The 11,487-nt window shown below is 47.9% G+C and overlaps 1 protein-coding gene across 1 annotated transcript in view; it reads right to left on the minus strand.

Moving 5' to 3' along the window:
* SPATA6L (spermatogenesis associated 6 like) overlaps window positions 1-10,515 on the minus strand; it is a 31,720-nt gene extending 21,205 nt beyond the window's left edge. Inside the window, exons 1-4 of the mRNA XM_030885326.2 lie at window positions 10,510-10,515; window positions 10,248-10,385; window positions 7,422-7,470; window positions 368-409 (exon numbers count right to left, since the gene is read on the minus strand). Of these exons, the coding sequence (XP_030741186.1) occupies window positions 368-409; window positions 7,422-7,470; window positions 10,248-10,385; window positions 10,510-10,515 (235 nt within the window). The remainder of the gene's footprint in view (window positions 1-367; window positions 410-7,421; window positions 7,471-10,247; window positions 10,386-10,509) is intronic.
* Window positions 10,516-11,487: the final 972 nt, after the last annotated feature.

Below are 11,487 nucleotides of genomic sequence, written 5' to 3' on the forward strand. Positions count from 1 at the left end.
GGGCCCTGTTGGTATCGTGGTGATGGGCTGGGCTGCTCGCCACAAGGTCAGCAGTTTGAAACCACCCCCCACTCTGAGGCAGAAAGAGGAGGCTTCCCACACCCTTAAAGAGTGGCAGTCTGGGAACCCACAGGGGCAGTTCTACCCTGTCCTACAGGATCGCTATGAGCTGGAATCATCTTAATGGAAGACAGTCTGAGCTTTGTGTGAAAGTGCACAAAATCCAATAGATCCGGCAAAATCCTGCTCAAAAAGATGTGTGTGTTATCTAAGGCAGTTTCCAATACTACTTCCCATCTTTTAATGCCTAGAACCTTTTAAAATTCAAATAACCTGTGTGAAAGAAAGGCATCTCTGGGCACATTACCTGGAGGCACTAGCTGTACTAACTCAAACCTGGTTAAGAACCCTGAAAAAGGGAAAAGAGTGAGATTTTAATACTTCTTGAAAGTCACCACAAGTTTTCACTAAGTTTAAAACTCCCACAATCTCCCATGTATATACTCTATGACTAGTAACAGTGATAGTTCTTATTATAATTAATTAGTAAAAACTCCCACAATCTCCCATGAATATACTTTATGAATAATAACAGTGATAGTTGTGATTATAATTAATAAGCACCATATCCACAGTCATCTGTGTATTTCTGGGTGGCAGCTTGTTTGGCGTCCCTGAGAGGCAGAGGTGGTGAAAAATCAAATACAAACCGGAAGGTTGGTGCTTCGAGACCACCCAGAGGTGCCTCAGAGACAAGGCCTGGCGATCTCTGGGCCGAGTTCTGCTCGGCACACACAGGGTCCCCCATGAGCCAGACCTGACTCAGTGATGGCGGGTTTGGTTCTGGAGGTTTGGTGCTTGTTTGTGCAAAGCTGTGTGCTGACTATTCCCTGTGGATCACCCCACAGATCTTCACCATCCCCTCCCCAACCCGATGTGGCAGTTTGTGGCAGTCTGGATAAACTAGGGAAACAAATCCACAGAAATTCATATGTATAAGAGAGTTTTATAGAAAAGGTAAGTGCACATTACGAAAGCATCCCAACCCAGTGCTGCCCAAGTCCATAAGTCCAGCATTAACCCATATGTCCAACACCAATCCACAAAGTCCTCCTCCATCTCACAATGCACACGCAATGATGCCAACTCAGGAGGGAAGCTGAATCGATGAGTGTGTAAGCATCTCAGCACTGGCAGGGGTCTCCACATGACTGCTCCAGCACCCAGGGCTGCATCAGGGTAGGTCCATGTGGCTTCTCCTCAAGGATGTCTTGCAGGAAGTGAGCCTTGCCAGCTGAAGTAGGGAACTGGCTAAGGCAGCTGCACTGGTCTGACCATCAGAAAGCAAGAGACCCGCGAACTAGAAAGGCGAGACTTAACAGAGCCATTATAGCTCTCTGCCCTTCAATTACTCCCACGTGTGTTTATCAGCCAGGTTGGCACAATAAGCCTTAACTGTCTCACAGTTACAGTTGAGTAAACAGGCCAAGGGGTAAGGTAGCTGGTCCAGGCCTGCAGCGAGTGAGTGCATGGTGGAGCGCCTCACTCCAAACACCACGCCCGTATCACTGTGCAAGACAGGCTCCTCAGGTTACCACACTATTGGCCAGACTGGAGCTTACTGGGAAGGCCACGTGCTTCATTCATGAGCCAGTTCCTGCTTCTGTGAATGCTGTTGCTTCTCCTACTGTTTCCCTGCCTCTTTCCCCTCCCTCTATCCCCAGCCCTCAGATCAAGGCAGGCCAACCGCACCCAATCAATATGTACCAGGGCTCTTCCTGGTGGGGAGGAGGGGCATGATTCTGGTAGACTGGGATCAACAACAAACACCCTGCTGGCCCCCGAGGAGGAGGAGGAGGTGAGCTCTTCAGCAATGATCCTCAGCCCTGCCAGTAACCCAGGAGCAGTAACTACATCCTGTAGAGCAGCCCTGACCATTGCCCACATCTCTGACACTGCCTACCTGTCTTCGCCGGCAGACTCCACTTCACCAACACCCTGGGGGTAGGCTGCACCTCACCCAGGCCCAATGGAAGGGTACAACACAGATCTTCTGTGGTCACCACTGGGTCTAAGCTTCCACTCAGTACTGCCTGGTTCTCCCACCTGACCTTAGACTTCACGTTGTCATTATTCATATATCATACAATTCAATAATTCAATCACATCAAGAAGAGTTGTACAGCCACCACCGCAATCAGTTCTAAAACACTTTCTTCACTCTTGTACTCATCCTTATTAGCACCCCATTTCCCTCCAACCTCCCCTGCTGCCCCCCGAAGGCTCCATTCATCCAGTTACTGTCTCTACAGATGGACCTATCCTGGATTTCATCTACAGAAAAACATCCATTTAAAAAAAGAAATAAAATAAAATTTAAAAAGAAAGAGAAATTAAGTAAAACAGATTAAAAGCCTCAAATAAAAAATAAAGCAGAACATGCTAAAAACAGAACAGATTTAAATTGCTAAATGGCGGTGGCATCTGCAACAACCCGCCTTCTCGTGCATGCTACATCACAGCAAAGCGACTCACATCGCTGGTCCACGGTCTGACCGTAGACTTCGACGCCGGTGTGTTTCCTGGTTTCTTCATGTCCATTTGGCTTTTCACGGTATTGTCTTCTGGCTCTGGCCTCTGACCTGAGCACCCGTCCAACAACTGAGCTAGCCCATGGTGCCGGAGGACCCTGACTCACCCCACCTCATTTCAATCCCCTTAGTCACCTGGTAGGAATACTGCTGGCATAGTGGTTACACACTGGGCTGTCATCCAAAAAGTCAGCAGTTCAAAACCACAGCCACTCCTCAGGAGAAAGACAGGGCTCTCTGCTCCTGCCAAGAGTGACAGTCTCAAAACTCCAGGGCAGTTCGTCCCCGTTCTGTAGGGTCACGGAGAGTCAGCATGGACTCCTTGGTTTCTTGGAGCCCAACTGGTATGCCAGTGTGGGGCTCTGCCTGGGCCCAGCTTGCGCTCTAAACAGCACTGCCCTGGCACCCCTGGCACTTGCATCTGATGCTTGTTCTTCTTCTTTTCTATCTGAGACTATGGTCTTCACTCTTTCAACGGAACAGAATCTCAGAAAGCTTAAGAACCAGGATAAGGTGGGGAGGGTACTGTTTATGTCTCCATAGAAAAGGGAGAAAGGACCAGACCTCAAGCTGGTGCGCCAAGCCTTGAGGGCAACATATCGGCACAAAGCAGCGAACTAACAGAGAGGTTCACGGGGCAACCCCAACCCCAGCTACATCAACCCCCGCCCCAGAAGAATGCACTACAGAGGATGGCCTTGAAGATATATCCCAGCGAGATTGGCAGGTCTGCCCAGACCACACAGGAGCAAACTAAGAGGGAAAGAGAGAGAGTGGACCAAATCCTGGCCCCCCAACCCTCGAGGAACACATCCCTGCACAGAGCAAGCCAATGCACAGAGAGGACCATAGGGCCAGCCCCACCACGGGACACAACATCGCCTCACTGACCCACAGCGCTACGGGAGACATTTTGTACAAAGTCTGCCCCACACGCGGAGGGCGAAGTATGAAGGGAATTCAACAGAGCAGCAAGGGAGCAAAGCAAGGCAGTTTCCGAGGAACTCCGAAAATAGACTTCTGACTCGGCGGCTGGGCTTTGCCCTCATCAAACCTGATCGGAAAACTTTCGTAAGGGACAGCAGACAGGCCTGGAACTATTTGTAGGCTTTATTTTTCCTTCTTCTTCTAATTTTTCTGTTTATTCTTTTCTTTTTCATGACTATCTATATAACAGAGGCAGGATAAACAATCCTGAGGAGAAAACAATGGGACTGATGGTTCGGAGGGGACATGAGAGAGGAAGAGGTGGGGGAAAGAGGGGATTGGGGTTAGGCAGCAAGGTCAGCGTCAAAGGAACAACAAGAGATCTAAAACGGATGAGGAGGAGGGCCTAGAATGCCTGGTGGGGATTGGTCAAGTACAATGTAGTCTAGAGGAATTACAGGGAGCCAAATAAAGGTCAAACACGATAGTTGGACAGGAAGAAAGTAAAATGAAATCGAGGAATTAGGAGGCAAAAGGCAATTATAGAGGTATAAATATAGACATGTATATATGTAAATATATCAATATGCAATGATAGGAATCCAGGCCTATGCACATATATTTGTATGTTAAATATTAAGGTAGTAGACGGACATTGGGCCTCTACTCAAGCCTTCCCTCAATGCAAGACCTTTGTTCTAATAACTTGGCATTCTGTGATGCTCACCTTCCCGACACAATTGCTGTATTAGTCTGGGTACTTTAGAGAAACAAATCCACAGAAGCTCATGTATAAGAGAGAGTTTTATATAAAAGTTAAGTGCTCATCAAGAAAGCATCCCAACCCAATGCTGCCCAAGCCCACAAGTCCAACATTAACCCATTAACTCATATGTCCAACACCAATCCACAAAGTCCTCCTCCATCTCACAAAACACACACTATGATGCCAACTGCAGGAGGAAAGCCGAGTCAGTGAATGTGTAAGCATCTCAGTGCTGGCAGGGGTCTCCACACGGGTGCTCCAGCACCCAGGGCTGCATCGGGGTAGGTCCATGTGGCTTCTCCTCAGGGATGTCTTGCAGGAAGTGAGCCTTGGCAGCTGAAGCAGGGAACTGGCTAAGGCAGCTGCACCCTGGTCCAACCATCACAAAGCAAGAGACCCAAGAACTCGAAAGGCAAGGATTACTGAGCCATTTATCCCTCCACCCTTCAATTAACCCCACATGTGTTTATCGGCCAAGTTGGCACAATAAACTAACTCAATCGCTGAAGACAAAATGGGTACAGAAGCAAATGTGGTGAAGAAAGCTAATGGTGCTTGGCTATTAAAATATATAGCATCTGGGGTCTTAGAAGCCTGAAGTTAAACAAGCGGCCATCTAGCAGGGAAGCAACAAAGCCCACATGGAAAAAGCACACCAGCCTGTGTGACCACAAGGTGTCAATGAGATCAGTTATCAGACATCAGAATACTCAAAGCAAACAATCATATCGATGCAAATGAGAAGGGTTGGAGTGGAGACTCAAAGCCCATCTGTAGACAATTGGAAACCCCCTCACAAAAGGGTCACAAGGAAGGAATGAGTCAGTGAGGGTGCAATATAGCACTGATGAAACACACAACATTCCTCTAGTTCTTTAGAGCTTCCTCGCTTCCACTATCATGACCCCAGTTCTACCTTACAAATCTAGCTAGACCAGAGCATGTACACTGGTACAGACAAGAGCTCTCAACACATGGAATTCAGGAGAGATAAACCCCTCAGGAACAGTAATGGGAGTATCAATACCATGAGGGTGGGGGAAAGTGGAGACAGAGGCGGAGAAATGATTAACATATAACCACCACTCCTAAAGGGGACAAACAACAGAGCCGTGGGTGAAGGGAGATCGCAGACAGTGTAAGATATGAAAATAATCTTAACTTATGTAAGGTTCACTAGGGTGGGAAGGTGGGGGAGGGAGGGAAAAAAGAAGTGCTGATACCAAGGGCTCAAGTAGAAAGAAAATGCTTTGAAAATGATGTTGGCAACGTATGCACAAATGTGCTTGATACAGTTGATGTATAGATTGTTATAAGAGCTGTAAGAGCCCCCAATAAAATGATTTTTTTAAGAAATAAAATTTATTTTTTAAAAATTAAAAGAATGTGGGTAAGGAACATATCAGTCATGAGCTTTTCAGTGTACAAGACTGGAAAGGGAAGAGCAGACCAAACAAGCAAGCAGATGGAAGGAGAGAAAATTAAGCAGAAAAACAGAACAGAAAAAGGGGGACAATCAGATCCCACAGACTGGGAAAAATTCCTTGGCAATGACCCATCAAACAACAAGGGACTAATCTCTAAAACGTCTTGACAACCAACATAGCAACAACAACAACAAAACCCCACAAAGAACCCAGTTTTAAAAAGGACAGGACATGAACAGACATTTTACCAAAGGAGACACTTGAGGTCAGCAAACATAGGCAGAAATGCTCATGACCATTAGCCACTTGAGAGGTGCACATCGATGCATCAATGATACAACAATCATCTCAGCCCTGGATTAAGAGAACGTTCAAAACGGCAGACAGCAACCCATGCTGGGGGTGTGTGGAGAGACGGGAACCCTCACACACAGGACAGTGATGCAACTACCACGTAAAATGATATGTGTTGGGCAGGGTTCTCGAGAGAAATGAAACCAGGTCACTTATGATTTTACATATATACATACATACATACACACATATACATATATGTATATATGCATGTATACATATATATATGGATAGGTTTATACAGCGAGAAGGAATATAACAGCTAATTAGTGCACACAGCAGGACAGAGGGTTCAGTTCAACTCCATTCTGTGGAACAGTCAATATACTGAAAGTCCTTTAACTCATGTGGGCTGCTGTGTCCAAGATCAAGGAAGCAGACAGCAGAGTCCTCCCTGGAGCAAGGTAAGCAGAGTCTGCCCACAGGCAGCAAGCAGCAGGGTGGGTCCCAAGGTGGGGAGCTTGGGAGATTAGCGAAGCAGACCGGGATGGGATATTGAACTGAAGCAATGCAAGGCGACAGAATCCACCAGCCTCAAACTCAAGCGATATATGTACCAGCAGGGTGGTGAAGCAGGTCTCGAAGGAGCCTCAAGCTCTATCAATGAGATACACAGGTTGGCCTGTGGTGAGGGTGAACCTCAGAGCTTATGTATATATCCCTTTTACACTTCAGTGGCAACATTATCCCTATTTTGAGGGTTACTCTAAATGACTTCTGTGTTAGTCTGGGTACATTAGAGAGACAAATCCACAGAAATTCATATGTATAAGAGAGAGTTTTATATAAAGGGTAAGTGCACATCAAGAAAACATCCCAACCCAGTGCTGCCCAAGCCCACAAGTCCAACATTAACCAATATGTCCGACACCAATCCACAAAGTCCTCCTCCATCTCACAAAACACACGCAATGATGCCGACTGCTGGAGGAAAGCCAAGTCAGTGAGCGTGTAAGCATCTCAGTGCTGGCAGCGGTCTCCACACGGCTGCTCCAGCACCCAGGGCTGCATCGGGGTAGGTCCCTGTGGCTTCTCCTCAGGGATGTCTTGCAGGAAGTGAGTCTTGCCAGCTGAAGCAGGGAACTGCTAAGACAGCTGCACCCTGGTGCGACCATCACAAAGCAAAAGACCTGAGAACTAGAAAGGCGAGGCTCACTGAGCCAATTATCCCTCCGCCCTTCAATGAACCCCACAGGTGTTTATCGGCCAGGTTGGCACAATAAACTTCAACTATATCAACCTCCATGAGACCGTGAATAATCCTAATAGTACTTATCACGACACTAGCAGCTGGTCTAGAATTAGAGTACCGCTGAGATCATCTTTCGGTTCGTGTGTTCATTAGAGGGTCTCTACCTTCCAAAATGTCTGCCACAGCACCAGGATCGATTGCTTTTTTGAAAACCTGCAGAGAAAAATGGGGCAATGCAGTTTAACTATTTTACCCATGGGTACATATAGAAAGTATACATTTTATTCTTCTGATTCATTCGTCCCTGGAAAAGCCCGCCATGTCATATTTTTAGGTTTCACCACGAGCATCTATCACAGGCGTGAAGTTAAAAAGTTAATATGTTGTTGGCAAGGTCAGCTGATGACGTCTTCTATCAGGTGGTAGATACTCCTATTTCTTTGTTTCTGACACTGGTGTGTCACCTCCCACGGTGGGGTGTCCTGGTGGCGCAGTGGGTTTCCTGCTCAAACCCACCAGCCACTCCTCAGAAGAAACAGGAAGCGTTCTACTTCCGTACAGATCTGCAGCCTTGGGAAGCCAAAGGGGCAGCGTCCCTATGCCTTGGAAGTGACTCAACAGAAGCGGGTTTGTCATGTTTGCGAGGAGCCCTGGCGGCTCTGTGGGCTAGGCACTGGTATGCTAACGGCGAGGTCAGCTGCTCAAACTCACCGGCTGCTCTAAGGGAGAAAGATGAGGCTGTCTGCTCCCAGAAAGGTTTATAGTCTCAGAAATCCTGAGTAGGAGCCAATTTGATGGCAATGGTTCGCATCTCGAATGGACACTTTGGCAATCCCGGCAGATGGGGCCCCGAGCCTGGTGTTTCCTCGCTTCTACAAGTCAAGGAGCAAGACAAGATGACCCCCAAGGTTGGTCACTAATGTATCATTCTATGTTTTCATGGTTTTGTGTCACTGGACCTTTGTTTGTTCAATGTTTGACATCGTCTCTAGAAACTAGGAGCCCGGGTGGTGGTATCAGGTAAGCGCTGGACTAATAACCATAAGGCTAGTGGTTCAAATGATCCAGCTGTTCCTTGGGAGGAGGACGAACCTATCTTATCTGCTCCCTTCAAGATCTGCGGCCTCTCACACACTGCCATTTAATTGATTCTGACTCGTTCAACCCTATAGGACAGGGCAGAACTGTCCTGTGGGTTTCTGAGACTGTAACTCTCTACAGGAGCAGAAAGTTTCCTCCGGAGAAGTGGCTGGTGGGTTCAAACTGCTAACCTGTGGTCAGCGGCCCAGCACGTAAGCACATCATCACCAGGGCTCTCCTTCTACACTTTCAGAAACTCTATAAACGATCACGATGAGTCAGAATCGGCTCCATGACACGTAGAAGCGTATTCAAAACTGATCAAACTAAAAGGAACTGTGGTGGGGAGACTGCATGTTCACCAGCTGTTCTCACCACTACCAACGTCTCAAGGGGAAAAGTCCATTCCCTTGTATTGCAATGCTACGTGCCAAGGTAACAGGCCAGCGGGGTTACACTCTTTATTTACCTTAAGAGGCCGTGCTTGTGCAGGTATTACAACAGACAGCTCACTTCCTGAGTATCATTTCCTAGATCTGTAAAAGGAATGTGCTCTGCCCTGGAGCCTCCCCAAGCCACGTCCTTCCCCAAAAGAACCATCACAGGGGTACTATGGGAGGGGATCATCAGACTTATCAAGGTGGCAATTGATCCCATCTCCCAGGCCCAAAGCAAAACCTCCAAGGGGCTGTCATCGGTGGCATAGCCATGAACAACATGGCGAGAGGATGACCAGGGCCTCACCGATTTGCATCGCTTGAATGCAATCTAGCCTAGAGCTTGTAGCTCAGGCAACCAGGCTGACCCAGATGAGGGCAGTCGGCACATCTGGCGGCCTTCTGGTCCTGTGACAGGATTTCCACTTTGTGGTGCTGTGGTTGTTAGGTGCCATCGAGTCAGTTCTGACCCAGCGGGACCCCGGGACAACAGAAGGAAGCACTGCGTGGTCCTGCGCCATCTTGACATTTCTTCCTATGCCAGGGCCCGTGGATGTAGCCACTGCGTCCAACTGTCTCTTTAAGGGCCTTCCTTTTTTCGTTGTCCTTGTACTTTACAAAGCATGATGTCCCTCTCTAGGGCCTAGTCTCTTCTGACAACATGTCCGAAGAATGTAAAACGAAGTCTTGCAAGTGTGCTGAGTCTAATAACTCATTTGGTAATAGGCCCCCGGGTCTAGAAGGTTTGTTTGGCAGGTCTGCTGGCATCTTGATAAAGCCTCCTATCAAGGCCATGCAGCTGCCTCCAGCCCTACAGGAACATTAACAAATGCTCTCTGCTCCAGTTCGAGAAGGCCAGGGGAATTCCAAGAATAGTCCAGGCCCAGCGCAGGAGATTAGCTCTAGGTTGACAACACTCGGCTCAGGCCCGCGATCCAAAATGGCGTTACCAAACAGACTACCTGAGGTTCTGCATGGTGCTTTTAAAAAGTGCTTTGGAGGGAATATATATATATATATGTAATAAAACAAGATTAGGAGCCCTGGTGACCTCGGGGGTCAGCAATTCGAAACCACCAGCCACTCCTCAGGAGAAAGATGAGGCTTTCTGCTCCAGTCGGGAGTTAGAATCAGAAACCCACGGGGCAGCTCTGCCCCACCCTCCAGACTTGATGGCTCAAAACCTCAGCCTCACTGCTGCCTCATCAATGCTGACCCATAGTGACCAGGGAAGACAGGAGAATTGCCCCTGCAGGTTTCCGAGACAATGAGTCATTGCGAGAGTAGAACGCCTCCCCTCTCTCTCTCCCCTGTGGAGCAGCTGGTGGTTTCAAACAGTTAATCTCAGGGTTACAAGCCCTACTCAAAACCAGGGCTGGACGGCAGTGACTGACAAAATGAGCATTTGATTGGCCCCAAGATCTCTGGAGGTAGTTTTCAGGCAGCAGGCGCTCATTAGAACAGCACACCCACCTTTTCAAATCTCATGGTCTGATGAATCATCACAGGGAACAGGGGCGGGAAGCAGTCGGTCTCCAGGTACTGGTTCAGGAAGTAGACTCCCAGGTACACATCTTGCTTGTTTGGCAGGAACACCCCAGGGCAAGAAACCTTGGAAAAATAAACGCGGAGGAAGACTTAGATGTGTATTGCTACATGAGGAAACCAATGTGAAGCCATCTCCCCCTATGCTCGCCTCATTCCAACCATACAATCAGTTCCACCCCTGACTCACTGCCATCGAGTCGACCCTGTAGCACAAGGTATAGCACAAAACTGCCCCTGTGCGTTTCCAAGACCGTAACTGTTAACAAGAGTAGATGCCCTGTCTTTCTCTCAAGGAACTGCTTGGTTGTTTTGGATTTATTATCAAACACACTATTTGGTGTATTAGCTAACAATTAGCAGTGGTTTTAACGGCTGATCTTTGGGATCAGAGCCCAACATGCCATAAGAGCCTCCTACAGTCGTCTGGAGGGCAAAGCTATGGAAACAGTGAACACTCAAAGGTTGTCAAGGACTGAGCCGATGAGGGAAGGGGCATGGGTAGGTAGAGGCCAGGGAGTCTTTAGGGCAGTGAACTCTTTTAGATGACCCTTGTCATCACACTCAGAAGCCCTGGTGGTGTAGTGGTTTTGCGTTGGGCTGCTAACTGCAAGGTCAGCAGTTTGAAACCACCAACAGAGAAAGATGGGGCTTCCTACTCCTGTAAAGAGTTACAGTCTCAGAAACTCTCAGGGGGCAGTTCTACCCTGTCCTATAGGGTCACTGTGGGTTGGCATTGACTTAATGGCAGTGTTTGATGTTTGGCCTGATTGTCATGCACACACTGCACCATGCATTTGCCAAAAACAGAAGACCATTCCACACCCAGTGAGCCCTTCTGTCAACCACGGGCTGTGGTTCATAGTAATTGATCAGTATGCGTTTGACTCTTGTCACAAGAGGTTAAGGACAGGAAAGGCTGGACAAGGAGAACTGTGCTCTGAATGTGCTCGGAACGATAGTTACTTTAGAAGGCCATGCTGCGATCACAAAAGAACCATGTTGTATGATCTCACTCACAGGAAATAAGCAACCCACACTTATTCCCATGACTAGATATGGGAAGCTCTGGTGGCAGAGTGGGTTACCTGTTGAGCTGCTAACCACAAGTTGAGCAGTTCAAAGATACCAGCTGCTCTTTCAAGGGAAAGATGAGGCTTTCTACTCC

Source organism: Echinops telfairi, unplaced genomic scaffold (genome assembly GCF_000313985.2).
Source record: "Echinops telfairi isolate 266 unplaced genomic scaffold, ASM31398v2 ScPeMD7_25;HRSCAF=90, whole genome shotgun sequence".
In the NCBI taxonomy this organism is placed as follows: Eukaryota; Metazoa; Chordata; class Mammalia; order Afrosoricida; family Tenrecidae; genus Echinops; species Echinops telfairi.